This window comes from Rasamsonia byssochlamydoides, assembly GCF_041956645.1.
Source record: "Rasamsonia byssochlamydoides strain NRRL 3658 unplaced genomic scaffold VTN77scaffold_50, whole genome shotgun sequence".
NCBI classification, from domain to species: Eukaryota; Fungi; Ascomycota; class Eurotiomycetes; order Eurotiales; family Trichocomaceae; genus Rasamsonia; species Rasamsonia byssochlamydoides.
The window spans coordinates 66,235-83,703 of NW_027192433.1; the positions used below are offsets into that span (position 1 = coordinate 66,235).

General features: G+C 49.2%; 6 protein-coding genes across 6 annotated transcripts; 2 read left to right on the forward strand and 4 right to left on the reverse strand.

Moving 5' to 3' along the window:
* Positions 1 to 460: 460 nt before the first annotated feature.
* VTN77DRAFT_6620 (uncharacterized protein) lies at positions 461 to 1,837 on the forward strand (the record flags this gene model as incomplete). Its single annotated transcript, XM_069422919.1, has 4 exons — positions 461 to 574; positions 636 to 769; positions 826 to 1,280; positions 1,329 to 1,837. 4 exons carry the CDS (start codon positions 461 to 463, stop codon positions 1,835 to 1,837), a joined length of 1,212 nt encoding a protein of 403 aa, XP_069276068.1.
* Positions 1,838 to 2,458: 621 nt separating this feature from the next.
* Positions 2,459 to 3,189, forward strand: VTN77DRAFT_6621 (uncharacterized protein; the record flags this gene model as incomplete). Its single annotated transcript, XM_069422920.1, has 3 exons — positions 2,459 to 2,551; positions 2,827 to 2,932; positions 3,017 to 3,189. The coding sequence occupies 3 exons, from the start codon at positions 2,459 to 2,461 to the stop codon at positions 3,187 to 3,189; spliced, it is 372 nt and encodes a 123-aa protein (XP_069276069.1).
* Positions 3,190 to 4,144: 955 nt separating this feature from the next.
* On the reverse strand, positions 4,145 to 4,800 carry VTN77DRAFT_6622 (uncharacterized protein; the record flags this gene model as incomplete). The annotated part of the gene is made up of 2 exons (XM_069422921.1): positions 4,145 to 4,468; positions 4,531 to 4,800. The coding sequence occupies 2 exons, from the start codon at positions 4,798 to 4,800 to the stop codon at positions 4,145 to 4,147; spliced, it is 594 nt and encodes a 197-aa protein (XP_069276070.1).
* A 1,652-nt stretch (positions 4,801 to 6,452) lies between these two features.
* VTN77DRAFT_6623 (uncharacterized protein) lies at positions 6,453 to 6,775 on the reverse strand (the record flags this gene model as incomplete). Its single annotated transcript, XM_069422922.1, has 2 exons — positions 6,453 to 6,613; positions 6,667 to 6,775. 2 exons carry the CDS (start codon positions 6,773 to 6,775, stop codon positions 6,453 to 6,455), a joined length of 270 nt encoding a protein of 89 aa, XP_069276071.1.
* A 766-nt stretch (positions 6,776 to 7,541) lies between these two features.
* VTN77DRAFT_6624 (uncharacterized protein) lies at positions 7,542 to 8,203 on the reverse strand (the record flags this gene model as incomplete). The annotated part of the gene is made up of 3 exons (XM_069422923.1): positions 7,542 to 7,596; positions 7,771 to 7,880; positions 8,150 to 8,203. 3 exons carry the CDS (start codon positions 8,201 to 8,203, stop codon positions 7,542 to 7,544), a joined length of 219 nt encoding a protein of 72 aa, XP_069276072.1.
* Positions 8,204 to 12,828: 4,625 nt separating this feature from the next.
* On the reverse strand, positions 12,829 to 16,622 carry VTN77DRAFT_6625 (uncharacterized protein; the record flags this gene model as incomplete). Its single annotated transcript, XM_069422924.1, has 3 exons — positions 12,829 to 12,979; positions 13,044 to 13,114; positions 13,191 to 16,622. The coding sequence occupies 3 exons, from the start codon at positions 16,620 to 16,622 to the stop codon at positions 12,829 to 12,831; spliced, it is 3,654 nt and encodes a 1,217-aa protein (XP_069276073.1).
* Positions 16,623 to 17,469: the final 847 nt, after the last annotated feature.

A 17,469-nucleotide genomic window follows, 5' to 3' on the forward strand; every position in this document is an offset into this window, starting at 1 on the left:
ATGTTATCTCTTCCAGAGGCTTTCGCAATGGGTCCCTCGACGATCTCAGGATCAGCCAAGAGTCCTCGCGGTGAATGAAGCATTGCGTCATAGCATCAGAAGCATGAATGCACGCGAATAGCTATGGTTTGTATGGCTAATTTATCATTACGGAGCCGATATGAAGATAAAAGAATATAGGCAAGACGGATGATCGAGATGAGTTCTATATAGACGACATGCTATCCCAAGCCGTGAGTTTTGAATACTTGGAACGTACCATACATCTCCGTTATCCAACAGATCTCACCCTACGTACATGAACCCTGGTAAAGCATTTCCATTCCACGTCAAATGAAAGCATAATTACGGTCAACATCCGTCCGTTCCGGTGCTGGTTGGTTTCTTCTCCCACATCTTCTACCATCGGCCACCGATCCCTGCATAGACCGATTGCAGAAAGCGGGCATATATTAGAAACATGTTTTCGAGATCTCTCAGGTCTAAGCAGACTCTGCCTCTGGCACAGTCTGTCCTAGCGCAATTGAATCGTCGATATCTGGCCCAAGTTACCGGCGTGGGCCCTCTTCCTGCCGTATGCCAGCTCTGCTTGCTCTACCATTACCAAAATTCTCAATGCATTGACAGAATTTCAGGAAGACGACAAGCCGTTTGAAGTCCCCATCCCCGATGACAGTTTCGAGACGTACAATCTCGATCCCCCTCCATATACCCTGGAGACGACGAAACGGGAACTTCGACAGCTATACAGGGATATGATGACGATTAGGTAGAACCATCTTCTAACCCCACCTTAAATTGGTTTTTTTTATTTAAAATCTACAGACGCATGGAACTAGCCGCCGACCGACTTTACAAAGAGCAGAAAGTCCGCGGATTCTGCCATCTCTCGACCGGCCAAGAAGCCGTCGCCGTCGGCATCGAGCACGCCATCACGCGCGACGACAAATTGATAACCGCCTATCGCTCGCACGGCTTCACATTCATGCGCGGGGGAAGTCTCAAGTCGATCATCGGCGAGCTTCTCGGTCGCCAGGAGGGGATCTCCTATGGGAAAGGCGGGTCGATGCACATGTTCGCGAAAGGATTCTACGGCGGGAATGGCATCGTTGGTGCTTCTGTCCCCGTTGGAGCGGGGATTGCTTTTGCGCAGCAGTATAATGATACCGGGAATGTCACGATTAATCTCTATGGTGATGGAGCGGCCAACCAGGGACAAGTGCATGAGGCGTTCAACATGGCTAAGTTGTGGAATCTACCGGTGATGTTTGGATGCGAGAGTAACAAGCCTTGATCATTGCGTGGCAGCAGAAGTTGACAATTCACAGATAACCAATACGGCATGGGAACTTCAGCTGAACGCGCCTCCGCAATGACAGACTACTACAAACGCGGGCATTACATCCCTGGACTGCGCGTCAACGGCATGGACGTGCTCGCCGTGCTGATCGCAGTGCGATACGGACGGGACTATATCCGTGAGGGCAACGGGCCGCTTGTCTACGAGTACGTGACGTATCGCTATGCAGGGCACTCCATGTCCGACCCGGGCGTGATCTACCGGACTCGGGAAGAACTGCAAGAGAAGCGGAAGCAGGATCCCCTCACGGTGTTGAAGACGAAACTAGTTGCTTGGGGAGTCAACACAGAAGACGAGATCAAGGCGCTGGATAAGGAAATCAGGAATGATGTCAACCAGGCTGTCTTGGAGGCGGAGCAGATGCCTGATCCGCCCCCGACGGCAGATACTCTGTTTCAGGATATCTATTCTCGAGGGAGTGAGCCGGCTTATATGCGAGGACGGACGGTATATGAGACGTATTACTATCCGAAGTAGTTTAACCGTTTTAGACTGGCCTGTGCCTGATATATTGTAACAGATACGTAGAACAGGTACAAGAGTGGGATATAAATCAGAGATCATGGACTAGTTAAAACACAAGCCTGAAGACTTCCACCTCCCGTCACACACACACTCATACGAGACACCAAACAATTACTCCTCCTCCTCCTGCAATTGCATACTTAAATGAATCCCCGCCTGAGGCCCTCAAACATGAAGCTTACCCCCTCCCTCGAAAAAATGGGTCCCAAAGTATAAGACAGCCATCCACATTCTCGTCACCGCACCATAGGTTCATACTTCATACTTTATACACCCCTCCCCTAATCACCGACGTAATCCATGCCCAAATGGGAACGTCACGATGACTGTGGCAGATGAGGGGGTCACCATCCTAAAAAGAAGAAAGACAGAAGAAAAAACAAAAGCAGTGGATATTTCTCAGCCATTGATGAATTCTGACCATCAGTCAGAACATATCAATTGTCAATTATCAATTATCAATCAATCAATCAATTGATTGCTGTGATTCTTATTCCTCGTCAATCATCTCTTTTTCCTCTATTTTCCTAGAAAAACAAGCAAAAACGGGTTAATAATTAAAAAAAAAAGACAATGGCCGCCGCCGTTGCAGCTACAGCTACTCCCATAAGCGTCTCGACGCTCGTGACGCCGGCGCGATGCACGGCTGATTTTTCACTTATTCCGGTAAGACCTGAATATATATATATATATATATATATATATATACGTCCCAATTACTATTCTGATTTTGATATTCCTCAAATGGATTGGATAGAACAATGCTGTTTCTCTCTTGTTACAAACAAACGACATAATCTAGCCAGGCCTGTCTTCTCTTCTCTTCTCTTCTATCTCTCTCTCTGTCTCCCTTTTTTTTTTAAAAAAAAAAAACACTGTGCTGACATTGAAATGATTGCTGATTGCTAACAATCCCTTGATCCATTGATCTCCGTACACAGATCGGCGGCCAAACCAGCTCCTACTCCCAACAAATAGCCGACATCCAGCGGCTCATGCAACAATCGGGACTAAAATACGCAATGCACTCGACGGGAACCACCATCGGTATGCAAACCCCCTGCCCAGCCCTTCCCCCCTCCCCCCTAAACACCCAAAGGGATGCTAATGTATATATGTTTTATGTTTAAGAGGGATCATGGGATCAAGTCATGCAGCTAATCGGCTGGGCGCATTCGCTCATCCACGGCGAAGGGATCGCGCGGATTCAGACTGATATCAGGGTGTCGACGAGGACGGATAAGGTCCAGCCTATGGAGGGGGAGATTGCGTCTGTGGAGAGGATTTTGGCTGCTACGGCTTGAATCTGCATGCGAAGCATGCATCATCGATATCGACTAGATGAGTCGATTTTTTTTTGTTCTGATGGATGGAGTGAGTTAGGTTAGTGGTGGTCGGGGTATTTCGGTTTTGCAACGTCCAGAATAGAAAATGGCAACCAACCAGTCTTTTTTTTTTCAATAAGTGTTATGAGAGGGATATTTGTTGTGAGGCTCTGTTCGACACGACAATGGGGGATTCATCTCTTTATTACTTCTGAGGTCAGGAAGCGCGCCAGTTAGAATTAATCGAAGTACTTAAGACGAGCAATCAATCGCCCTTGTCTATCACCTCAACAATAAAATAGTTGAAAAAGAACAAAGTAGCCATAAACTCAACTTTCGCCATGCAAATCCAATTGTCTTGCTAAAATTTGAATAGTAAAAACATCTATCTAGCGAATAAGTAATGGTCAGGGGTTGGAAATAGTAAGATAGTAAGACAGACAGTCGATGAATAAAATATGACGAGCAAGCATTAATAAAACAGACAATGAATACATTGGGTGATACAGGGGTAGAATGGTTGATGGAACAGATGGGATAATATCAGTGACATCAAGGTAAGGTCAAAAATACAAGGGGGAAGGATATGCTGAAAAAAAAAAAAGGGGGGGGAAAGAAATAAAGGAGAGATGAAAAGTAAAAGAAAGAAAAGAAAAGAAAAAGAGAGAAAAAGAAATAGAATGAACAAAGTAAAAGGGTAAAGAGCATCCCAAACTTGTATACATATCCAAGATAAGTCCCCGCATGATCCTGCAATGCTGCCTTTCCTTTCCTTTCCTAACCTAACCGGCCTGAATACCTACCCCATGCACTGGAGATGATACCAAAACAAAAATATCCAGCAACTCCCATCCAGATGGGAGAAACGACCGATCAACTGACAGCTGACAGCAGACAGCCGCACGTTGCAGACAACAATCCCAGACTACTACATCTAGGTAGTCGTATTCCCAACAAAAACCACCAGCACCGCCAAATACGCAGCCGTTGCAGTAAACATATTGATCGTATCCGACGCAGTGAACACCATCATAGCTGTCGAGAAGATCAAACTGAATGCCCAGATGACGGCGATGCGGACTTGGATGTTATCAATCGCGCAGAGGACGAACATGGATGACACGTTGATGGACGACGCTATGATGACGAGGGACACGGCCACGAGGTCGGAGAGAGCTGCGCTGTCCAGCAGTAGCTTCAGTTTCCCGTTAGGAAAGGTTTCCTCGACGCGTAAGATGGGAAAGAGCCGTTGGTTTTTCTTTCATCCACATCAGACAAACAAACTCATTTGGAAAAAGAAAGGATTCGATCTTCACGCACCTTGACAAATTCCTTAAAATGCGGGTTATTCTTCCACCGTCCAAGCCGCGCAGTAATCCATTTCGTCAGGCGGTCTCGCTTGCGGTAGTTACTGGTGAACAACCCGACTAGTTCTGATTGTTCCCTCCACGGCGTATCGTCCACATTGCCTATTCGAGCAGTTACTTTGAGGAAGTCATCCAGGCTCTCCAGATCGACGTCGTCTGGCTCTGCGAGGTTTTCGATGTGTGTGAACTGTTGCACAAACGTGTCTGAAAATTGAAGTTCCATGGTTAGATCCGAGTCAGGTGCAGGTCCTTCATCTTTTTGGAGTAGATATCAGGGTGATCCAGAACAGTAGACGTACAAAACTCTCTGAGCTTTCTGTCGGCCTTATCAGCCAAATGCTGCAGATCCGGAGTCAGCACCGACGGAGTGGTCGAGTCTGCTCCTATCTGAGGGGCCTGCAAGGCGCTAGCGGACAGAGCCTGTTTGAAACGCCCTTCTTCAGCGTCGAGCTCCGCCTGCAGACGCAGCACATTTCTCAGGCCGAGCTCGGTGAACTTGCGGACCAGTGCTATGCGTCGCTGGTTGAGGAAACCATCCGCGAGGCTATTGTAGTCAATATGAGGTGATACCATGTGGAAAGTAGATACTACCCAGGCAGACAAACACGATGCCATATGATTAGCAAGAAGGAATAGATGCCTCGAACTCCAAGCACGGCCAAATAACCCATTTTATACCTTCTCAGCCAGGCCAGCGAGGCTCAGATCTTGAAACGAAACGCGCGAACGCCCGTTCCTGTCGGGACGAGCCGAGGCGGATGATGTGCATATCCGAGCGAGATGGTGTAGGGAACGGCATTTCCATTTGCGCCATGCCACGTCCTCCTTCGCACCAGATCGCCTGCTGCTGGCCAAACCAACACCCACTGGTGCTGTTGCATCGGTTCTCACCCATCCGGCTGGAGCTCATTCGCTGTGCGTTCGACAAGGCGAGCCCTTTTGGCATTTATACAGTTCGTGCTGTTCATGCCCAGGCGAGATGGACAGCACGTGGACTGCAACGGATGGCTATCCAGGAACACGTTGGCCCCCCTTTTTAGGCATGAGCCGCACTGCCGACTTGGCGTGTGAGGTATGGAGAGTTGATGAGGCTGGAAGAGAGTTCTGTAGGAAATATGTGTTTGGTTTCTTGCATGCATCTGAGCAGATCTGCGAGGCATATGCAGGTCAGCATGGTACCTGAATTTCCGACACGACGCGAACTTTTCACCTAAATGGTCGCATAAGCGAAAGAAATCATTTGGCCCATGTCATTGGAATTTGTCGCAACTTTAAGATGGTACCTTTCTCAAGAGTATCTTGCTTTGTCATCATCGGTTCTCAGGCTACGGCGGAGAAGGGTTGGGATTCTAAGATATGCTTAAAGATCAGTCGCTGCATTTCATTAATGGCATGCATATAATCTTACTCAGGGGATCTCCAGATCTATATAGTACTGGTACTTGTCTCGTCGCGGTGGGTTATATAGGTTGTGGGGGTTCTGGTAACGCGTGTCGAGACGCGCCTCGAAAACGCTGGTCTTTGACGGGGCAGAGATTCATAGAATCAGATATTTATCATATATTGAAAGACTTCACTATGAGAGATAAAGATGTCTCTGCAAAACTCATGACATATGTCTTGATGCAGTGTTTCTGGAGGTTATCCAGCCTTGTAAGTGGGTACAGGTTCGAGCGTGTCTACGGATCAACCTAACTAAAGTTCAACTGGAAGTCGTGATCTGCTTCTAGCTTTGGCCCACTTGGACTAAGGAACGGCTTCCTACTTGAAACAACTTATTCCAGCCCTTTGGTATCGGTACAAATAGCGGTGAAGACTGTCTCCGGAAGACAGTAACAACCTTCATAGACTGGTTTCTGGCCGTTTCTAGCTTATCTAGAGAACGACCAGTACGGAGTACTTTTGTAAGACTTCGAACTTGGACTTCGATCTGGTGATAATGGCCTCTGGGGCGGTGCTTAGTGCCCGGCGTATTCCACGAAATGAGATAGCCAGTGGAGTGCAGTAGTCGCTCATCACTTCCAAGTCCCGGGTCCCTGCGAGAGTGGATTTTCACAAACCAAGAACCAAATTGGGAGCTTCGAGTTACCGTGGCCCAATGTGATGCTTTTGAGCGCCAAATTCTGACCCATCGAAGAATGATGATCGACCAACTGATGCGTCTGTCCTCGTGAACCGTTTGAACCGTTGAACGTCATGTTAGCTTTGTGGAGTCCTGTCAATGTGAAACAAAGTCAAAAACAAGAATGATGAACGATATCCAATCGTCAGAAATTGGCCGACGGAAAAAGCTTCCTCGCTCTTTCTTTAACGTTTCCTAGTTGGCGCTAAAAGACACCATGCATTTGGGGTAATAGTTAGGCAGAGAACTCCCGTACTGTATTTTCCATGCTCCGGAGATCGTGACTGAGCGGGGTTCCGTCATCAATGGCACTCTCCTGTAGAGAAGATTGACAGAAGAACGCTGAACCTGTAGAGGATTTAGCTGTTTAGATTTCCGTTCTCTGAGAAACGCTGTCATGATATATGAGTAGAGGATATTCTGAGCTGACCACGCGTTGAATTGTCCTAGTAATTGTCACTCTCTGTACGGCAGTATCGAAACTGTTACAGCCTCGCAGGCTCGCGTTCCCAGATCATGTTGACACGTCCGTGGAGGCTTAGAATCGAGCAGGGAAGAGGAAGCCTGACCCTGGCCAACAAACTGGTTCGTTCAAGACTCGCTTGCAGCGCTGGCAGCCCACAGTGCCTTTGTAATTTATTCCCAAATGGGTAAACGGGAGTGGTTTCGCTGGATGGGTTGCTTGCAAGGACGTTCAGGACGACCTCTCTTCATCACAACGTGAGAAGGAACATTCTGACGAGCCCGACCCCAAAAGAAGACGGACATCACAAAATATCGCACCGTGAGTATTACCCCTGATCGAACTTTTCTGGTGGTTTGATTGTTTCAACAGAGCTGTTTCACCTGCCACTCGTCCGCTGCCATATGCTTCCTCGGCGCAGAGGTTCACACTGACTGACCAAACGAATCAGTAAGACACCATTAGTGAAAGCTCTGAGTTAGTGAAAGTTGCAGGCGATCGATTTGCTCGAATCTTGTTGTTGCTTTCCCACGACTCCATACACAGAATGAGCTCGGCGGCGCGGCGGCCTCCGCCATCAAAAAACTCGAATACAGAATCTTGCATACCAATAATCTTCAAATTGCTGATGGTGGGTTGTTGTTGAATATATACGTCTTGTCCTTATCGTGGTTGCTATTGGAAATCTGTGTTGAGCTTGCGTCGAGTTGTCTCCTTCCTATAGAGGGTCAGCATTTTTCTGGGAGACATCAGCTAACGAGGATAACTGGAACGACAGAGGAACAGAAAGGATGAGACCAATCCAGGTAAACCAATTTTTATTGTCCTTTGGTTGGAATTCAATGTGGAAGCTGAAGATGTGATAAACAGACGAAGATCCACATGCACCCCCCAGACTTGTGACTCCCACGCGGCAGCAAAAGCACAGGGCGAAGGAACGAACACGCAAACCGAAGAACACTGATTATATCTATATCTGCCACTAACCTTCGGCCGGACACCCTTCAACTGTGATGAGATATGCTGGAAGTCTGACGGCATCCCAAGATCTATGTCATATCCAACTGGGTTGAGAGGACGTCTATCCCGCCAATCAAGTGCACCGGTCGAGTGAGCGTGCCTGCAAGCTGCATGCACGTGTTAGGGGCTTGCCTGGGGAGCCTGGGGCAGCTACCGGTCAGACGAGGCAGACAGAGGGACTGCTCTCACGGAGTATACTGTTGATCGGGTTTATATCAATCGGATGAGGGCCGTTTTGCCATTGTTGATGATATTAAACAAATGAAAAGGGAAGGGAAAAGGAAAGAAAAAGAATGAATAAAAAGAGGAACCAACAAAAAAAAGAAAGAAAGGGGGAAAAGATGAACAAAGGGAAAAGAAAAAAAAAAACGACTGCGCCTAGAGCGCATAAACTGCTTTCGAACCCGGGCGGGTTGCTTCCATTCATTCCTCGCTGTTTCCTTGCAAGTCTTGTCACGTCTCGCCTGTCATCACGGCTTCCACTCTCCTTTATCTCAGTCTTTTTGCTCCAGACAAAAGTGCGTACATGTCCTTCATTTTCTTCTCGATATCGAATATATACAAATGAGCGATCTTCTTTGTCGCTTTTATGACTGTCGCTTCGGTGTGTTTACTTTTTCTGCAGAATCGACATCTTTCGTGATGTTGCGGAGGTGTTTTGAATGGAAGATTCCTGCCTGTGACAGAAGAATATATCGATCGAGTCGAGTCGGGGCGGTTTCATGTCGAGTCTCCAAATCTCTTAAGGATGAGATATATGTCCTCGCGACCTGGTGAAAGTACCTCTACCGATTCATATTCGATCACAACCCTGCCTATCCAGGATACGATCGATGAGAGTTTCCACGGGCACTACTACAGAACAAAGAGGGGAACGTGCGAATATTTGGAATTCTGGGCGCAGAGGATGGTGATGGCGATGGCACAGTGTCCATCATTCATTGGCCATGACATCGGCCTAGCAAGGTTTCCCGTGTCAGACCTCCAGAGACCTCCCAATCCGGTGCATCTGCATCTGCCCTACTAAGATTTAGCTGCGGATGCAAGACATCAGTCGTGGTGAGCCGTCCGGCACTAACGTTGGTGGAGTTACACCTGCTGCAGTGGCTTGGAGCCCACGAATCGACAGTGACTGGAGCAGGCAAATAGTATGTGAGTTTGTGGATATACTTCTACCATCACCTATTGGTAATCTGCTAAGATGCGACTGGAGCAGGCGTCAAGACCACTCTTTTCCTATCCTTATAAATATTGTGTATACTGCCAGCAGGCTTTTGTCGTTGTTCCTACAATTTATCTCAATGGCCAGATGAGGATGTGTAACATGGGTGATGGAACACCAAGACGTTACAGTTGCAGCGGATTAACCCCGCGACTTCTAGGACGAATGATGCAATCAACTGCGGTAGAATTCCGGGGCGTTCGTCGCAGCAATTCACCAAAATACTTAATTCACTGAAAGAGGACTGCAGATGAGGACATGCTGAATTCTACGACACGAAAAATGCAATATAAAAGATTCTGCTCAGAAACATCCGTAGGTAGTAGTACCCAAGTCATGGATATAACCACTACCTGGTATAAATCGATTTATTCTCACGAAAGAACCAAGCGGAAGGAAAGACATTCAGAGATAGTAGAACACGAAAGGAGAAAAAAAAAAGGAAAAAGAAAAAAGGGAAAAAAAAAAAAGGAAAATGAGTGATCTTTCTTAAGAAAACGGTACATATCATCCCACACATGATCTGCGTACGAATGCCATTATACTGGAGATCCCCGCGGGGACGGGAAGATACTGGATAAATACCTAGATAAATATAGGTATATAGTACGGCACTGGGGCTAACGATTGGCTATTCCTCGGCTGACGAATACTACAAACACTGCCTGTTAAATAAAAACAAACAGAAAAGACAGGACGCATTATTCCCCCTATCTATCTATCTGCCTGCCTGCCTACTAATGAGATGACCCAGCCGGATCGTATCGAACTAAATCAGTCGAGGTGCATTAAGCAAGCGCCAAAGTGGCTTGCTAGGTTGCTGGCTTGCTGGCAGCCTCGCATTGGGTAGACTTGACTACCTAATCTACTGCAAGCACTTAGTCTCGTGCACCCACGTAGCTAGTAGCTGGCAAAATAAATCTATCAGCCACCCACCCATGGGCGATGCCTGCAGGCAATCTATCTACCTCCTTAGGTAGGAACCTAAGCTGGGGAGATGGCAGCTTTGCCAAAAGCAGAAGGTGCCTGCTGTTCAGTCAGGTCAGGTGCGCAACTTTCCGAAAATTCATCGACGACAGGATCATGGATCATAGATTATGGATTAGTATGGGATGATCTCTCAACTGGCATAGACCAGACTAGACTAGACTAGTGGACTGGATAAATGGAGATAGGTGATGACCTGCACTGTGTATGCTCTATTATATGGAAGACGTTATGTATGCATACTCTGTACTCTGGATCCATACAGATTGTTTTGCAATGGAGTTATGGGTCGGGCGGGACGGCACGGAAGCTAAATTTGGGAACACTCGGTAATGTATTTAATTAATGATGGTGACAGGTATTATTATAGGTACAGTCCTACATGTAGATCTGACCTTCACCCCGCCTTGTTGTAGACAGGTTCAGCGCTTCCACCTACTGGTCTCTGACGCTTGCTGTCACTTATTCTACCAGCAACCGTACCAGATCCGATCCAGCCTCGCCATAGGTATCCAACAGATGCTTCATTCGATCATAACGGTTCAGCACTTGTGCCCTGCTGGCGACATAGTGTGCAACCAGCTCCCGCAACTCGGGACCCCAGGCCTCTCCTCTTTGCGTGCGACTGTAGGTAAACTCCACCAGGTCAAAGACATCTTGCAGATTCTTGTCTACCAAAGGCAACTTGCAAAGCTCGTGATGTAGCCACACCAAGGAAAGGTCGCGCAGTGGTCTGATGAGGTAGGTCGTGGCGAAGACGTAGACTTTTGCGTGGAAAGTCAGGGCCGGCGGCCTGTCTTGTTGTGTGCTAAGGTCCGGTTTTACATATCTGCGGGCATCGAACGATTTCATAAGTTGTACCCATAGCTTCGGCTTTGTCGGCGGCTGTCGAACTCTTTTGTGTTGGCTTGAAAAACCTAACCACACAATCAGCCTTTATCTCTCCTTGGCTGTACTTGAATGTTGAGTTTACCCCAGTTGTCGTCATCATATTCAGTGGGTGGGGAGTATTCATCATCGGGGATTGACTCGTGAGAAGGCGTCTTGCACAAAGCCTCTAAGCCCGCAACTGCATTAGTGTCAGGACTGCGACTGTCAGAGTCTGTTTCCCTGCTTGTTGGACCGGTGTAGGATCCTCTGTACGCAAACTCGCAGAAGGCAACAAAGACATCGACGTCAACATCCTCGAGCACAGCTGTACCAGATTTCGACTCCTGCATCTGCCCATTGTTCATAAGAGCGTCGAGGGGTTCAGAAAGGCCACGTGCTAGGCTCTTGTGGACCGTTACACAGGTGTGCTCAGGCCCCACGAGGAATTCAAAGTGGGAGGAGAGGAGAAGACTATCAAAGATAACGTCAGTGGCCAAAGAAGTTCGATAAGCTTTCAAGGATCTGGAAAAAACCTCTTGTAATCCCTAACATCCGACATCGTAATCGTGGTTCCAAGTATCAAGCACCGTTCGATTAGGGATGGATGTGGGAAGGAGAGTAGTAATCCTAATCTTATATTCAGTGGCGTATAAACAGACTTTCTCACAGGAGTTCCATGACAGCAAGGAACTGTCTGGGTAGGCCCTTATAGCAACCTAAAACCTGGCGTGTTCCACCGGATTCTGTCATAGATGACTTTGTTTGCAGCGGCAAAGATCGATTTGTTCCTGAGAACTAACAGGAAATGAGGTATCAGACAAAGAAAGATGTCGCCCGGTCTAGTAAGAGCACCAAGGTAAATGGACCTCATCGTGTGGATGCACTTCTCGGTGACGCGTCGCGTGAGACACATTTGCCATGGACGGGAGAACCCGGTGACGGAGTGACCCGACAGATTTTGCTCTTGCAAGACTCACTTCAGGCTACTCGCCACGAGATGGTTCATGCTTGAATATTTTAGTGTCAATCGGAGGGAATGACACTGGACAGTTTCGACCATAGGAATATGTATGTGCCATTAAGACTATTGATTGTTATACTCATCTGTCAACTTTGAGTCGAACAAATAACGTGGATGATTCAACTAAATCCAGTGAATCATTAATGATGACAATGCGAAGAGGCAACGTATCGGGATCAAGAAAACAACTCATAGCAAAGACAATATCAATATCGATCATTCCTGACATCTCTGTTCGAGACATGAAAATCAACAACTAAGCATTACACAACATGGTCAATAATAACATTAAAGGAAATATAATTATGACAAAAGAAAAAAAAAAGATTCGCCCACAACAGGGCTAACAAGAGAATTCACTACACACACTCAGCGTATCCACATAGACATGGGTATCCCAAGCAGTGCTGTTATATATATACAGCCTGGCTGATACACAAGCATTGCCAGAAACAGGAAAAGATAGTGTGGGCTGAGGCCAGTACAAAAACGACCTCCTCCTTCGTCATGGCAAAGAGAAAACGGGGACTAGTGACAAAATCACTATCAGGCAGCTTCCTCCGCTTCAGAATTGCCAGACGCATCCACGACGCTGAAGGACCCAGCTGTCGGAGATATTCCAGGACGTGGAGTGGATGAATGGCTCCGGTTCTCTGGAGTTGCGCCTTGCGAGAACTGGACAAGCTCGCCAACGATCCTGAAGATAGATCGTAATCAGCACACGGTTCATGGCGAGAAACAACATCGTCACTATACTGTACCTTCGATGTTCATCATACCAGTCATCGCTGGCTGCTCGGATCTGCTTAATTTGCTCTTGGATGCTTGCCATCTTTAATCCCAGTCAGTGAAATGATCAGATATTCCAAAAAGAATGCGAGGTATTTTATAAAACGGGGCTAGCCCACCGTTCCCTCAATGGAAGAACCAAGCTCCTCACCTTCCGCAGCGGCTTCTCCGTCGGTCGTCGCCCATCGGCTCGCCTCCAAGGATTTGGGCTTCGCTTCTTTGAGAGCCGCAAGTTCCGCTTCGAGTTCGCGAACTCGCTTTCGGCTGGCGGAGATGGAGGAGTCAACTTCGGTCAGCTGGGTCAAGAGCGACATGTTCTTGCCGATCTGCTCGTTCAGCTCCCTCTCTCCCTTCAAGATCTTTTCCTCCATCGCCTGGTTATGGGCCTTCACCAACTCTAATTCGTTGAGCGCCTTTTCATGGGCAGACTTGAGCTGGTTGAAATCATCCTGAACGGCGGACAACTGGCTCGAAACCTTCTCAAGTTCCGATTTCGTGCTCTCATAGTCGGCCAGAGACTTCTGCGCTTCCTCCAACTGAGCAGTTGCTGAGTTGTACTTCTCTTCCAACTCTGCCTTCTCTTGCTGAACCTGGGATAAGTCTGCATTGTGCTTATCAGCCAGTTCTTGCGCAGAAGTCTTTGCATGCTCCTCTGTGGCTGCCAGCTTCTCTTCCAGTTCAGTAATCTGCCTCTTCAGTTCATCGACAACTGAGGTATCCTCCGCAGCTGCCTTCGCCTTGATGAGCTGCTCGTTGAGGTCCGCCAGCGCTGCGTCGTGGGATTCCTTGAGAGCCTCGAGTTTCTCCTTATTCGACGCCTCAAGGTCGTTGCGAAGATTCGACAGCTTCGCTTCATGGGCAGTCAAGAGTTCCTCGATGACTTTACTGTGGTCGTCATTAAGTTCAGCAATCTTGGCCGTGTGGGCCTCCTCCAACTCGGCCTTCAGTTTGGCTTGTGCTTCCTCGAATTGCTTGTTCAGAGCTTCAATTGCCCTTTCGTGAGATTCCGCAAGAGACGCAGCCTTTGAGGCGCTCTCTTCCTGGGCAGCTTTGAGCTCAGCCTGCAGGGACTCGATCTTTTCAGCATGTGTCGACTCCAGATCTCCCTGGGACAAAAGAAGCTCATCATGCTTGGCCTGAAGGGCCTGGAGAGCTTGCTCGTGACTTGCGGTGAGCTCATTCTTGATCTTCTCCAGCTCCGCAGTATGCTCGGCTCTCAAGGCCTCGAGAGTTCGCGAGTGCTCTTCGGCCGCCTGGTTAGCCTCCTGGGATTTCTCTTCAAGTGATCTGGCCACGGCCGCGGCCTCGTCTTGAAGTTTCTTCAAGGCAGCCTCATATTCATCGGCCTTGGCCTGATTACTGCTCTCGAGTGTTGATAAGCTTTGCTGGAGTAATTCCACTTGCTCTTGCTTGGCTTGAAGATCGCCTTCAAGAGACTTGATATTGTTGGCGGACGCTGTCAGTTGGGCCTCCAGAGACGCGATCTTTTCTTTTAGAGACTCGATCTCCTGAGAAGCAGCCTCTTGCGCTGCGCTGGCACTTTCCTCCAGAGAGCGTTTTGCATCCGCCAATGCCTGCTCGGACGCATCGAGTTTCTCCTGGAGAGCTTGCAACTCTATCGCGTGAGCAGACTTGAGTTCCTTCACAGCATCGTTCACAGCATCGTCCATTTCCTTCTTGGACGTTGCAGCTGAGCTTTCCAGAGCATCGCGCAGTTCTTGAAGTTGCTTACTCGCGGCCTCGGCGGCTTCCTTTGCTTCAGCCAATTCTTGGGCATGGTTAGCGGTTAGTGCGGCTGTTGCGGCTTCGTGCTCTGCTTTCAGGGAAGCGAGTTCTTGTTCGTGCGAAATGCCAAGCTCCTTAGCCTTCTCCTCGGCCTCATTCCATTTGGCTTTCAGCTCGTGGACTTCACTCTTCAACGCCTCGAGGACTTGATTTAGTTCGGTGATCTCATTGTCCTTTTCAACCAACTGCTTGTTGGCTTTGTCCACACCCTGTTGGGTGGCAGACTCAGCCTCAGCGAGTTTGGATTCCAAATCCGCTATCTTTGCTTCTAAAGCAGATGTAGTCTCAGAAGCAGCGTTCTTTTCTGCGGCAATCTCCTGGTCCTTGGCATCCGCCAGTTTTTGGAGATCGTCCTTGAGACTTTCAATCACCTGGTCACGCTCGTTGAGTTCCCTCTCCAATTGATTGAGTTGGTCCCCATGCTTCTCGAGAGCAGTTGTTTCTTTCTCCTGAGCGATCTTGGATGCCTCTTCCAAAGCGGCCTTTTGAGCGTTCAGCTCCTCCGTCAAACGGTTAACCTGCTCCGCAGTCTCAGCAGCGGCCGCTTTCTCATCGGCAAGCTCCTTCTGCAGCTTTTCAATCTCGGTCTGATGCGACGCCTTGAGCTCATCCAGCAATTCGGCGGTCTTGGTATCATTCTCGTCAGTGGCGGCCTTCTTTGCCTCCTCGAGATCCTGCAGAGCCTTCTCCAGCTCTTGCCGTTTGGCTTCGGCCTCTTCCAGTTTCGCCTGCAGCGCCTGTATTTCCTGGGCGTGATCGGCTACCAATTGCTCGATCTTCGATGCATGTTCGGCGCGAATAGCTTCCGTCGCAGTTTCTATTTTGGATGATTCTTCTCCTGCAGACAGGGTGAAGTTGGCCATCTTCTCCTGCACAGCCTCCAGTTCTGCCTTAAGGCTCGCGATAGTCGCCTCGCTCTCGGCGAGCTTCCCCTGCAGCTCCGTGACCTTTTCAGATTCTCCAGCATCGTCGCCAGCCTTGGAAGAAGCGACTGTGCTAAGTCTTTTCTTCGCATCCGGCGATGTGCCTGCGGGCTTTGCAGCCCCCGTTGATGGCGGACGGGTAGTAGTCGACCGTACGCTTGCACTAGTGGGGGGACGAGCAGTGGATGTGGTGGTGGGTTTGGCGGCGGTGCTTGGCCGAGGCGGCGCCGCTGCAGGCTTCTTCTCCGCTGGAACCCCAACCACACTTGATCTGCGATCTGCAGTCGAGGTAGCCGGCTTGGTAGGAGCCCGCGTGGATGGGGTGCCAGCAATTGACATGCGTTTGGCTGCACTCGAGATACCCTTCTTTTCGTCTCCGGACTTGGCCTTCTCATCTGCGGAGCTGCTGATAGACGCCCTGGAGCGGTGTGATGGAGGTGTCGCCGCAGTTGTCGATCCGGGCTTGCGCGCTGATGAGGCGGTAGGGGGCCGTGTGGGGGGTTTGTTCAAGGTACTGCCGCTGGTGCTCGTGCGCGTTGCGGACGTCGCAGGCTTGGCGGTGGACGTCGGGGTCGAACTTACAGGGCGCTTGGCGGGGGCAGAGCTGGACGGGGGACGTTTGGACGTAGTCGACGTTGTGGACTTCTTTGAAGGGGACGCATTCTCCTTGCTAGCTTCCGGACTTGCAGATTTGGACTCTTCACCAGACAAGATGGTCGAATCCACAGGTGTCGCCGGAGGAGCCTCTTCCACCGCTTCAGGAGCAGGCGAGACGGCCTCTTCAGGAACAAGCGGAACGGGCTCTTCAGGAGCAGGCGGGACGGGCTCTTCAGTCGAAGCCATGATCGCGGTGAGTCGGAGGAGGATGGATTAGAGAATGAACGAAGGATATCTCCTCGTCGCAATGGGTATGCTTGGGGGAAGATCGTGAAGGTATTATTAGATACGAGTCGATCGGCAAGTCTTTTCGTAGCTGAAATAATAGAATCAGAAAGAAGTCAGCATCATGGTCTGGATAGAGATGAAACACAATGGCATGTAGAAGGTTGCCATTCGGATGCTGGATCCGATGGCAGCTACCACACGAGATCCGAGGCAGGAAGCTCCTGCCAGTGAAATCCTGACTATAAAAAGGGTTCTGGAAGGCTGGTTGGCAAGCTGCTCGTGGCTGGTGCCAGCCCAACCTAAAGCCTAGCCAGCAAGACAGGGCAGGGACAAGCCTGCACCTGCCACCAGCGCATGGTGAAACCCGCATCACTTCCTCTTCACCATGCTGCAGCTGCCCCTTGCTGAGAAGCAGCCAGTGGGGAGGTGTCAATTGCGTGGCTCCTCGTGGCAGCTTTATTTTCTGGGGCTGCCATGAAGGCAGCCGTGGTAGCGCCCTTTCCGATATGGTGTTGCTCCTCCTGAATCTGAAACTGGCAGTTGCGACTCACCCGAAATTGACAGCTCAACCGTTTACCCCTCCTTATCCCAGTCTCTCTTCCAAGCGGATTGGATTTGCAAGCTTCCAGTGTATTCAGTCCAAGAGGATGAGCTCAGTGGTTTCTGCGCCCTGGACGAAGTACTGATTCTCGTAGAGACAGTCTCTGCCCGCGGCGCCTGTCTTCTTGATGGCTGTTCTTCTGCTGGCTTGCAGATACGCAGGGACGTGATCGGAGAACCAAATAATTGTCCAGGGGCCAACAGG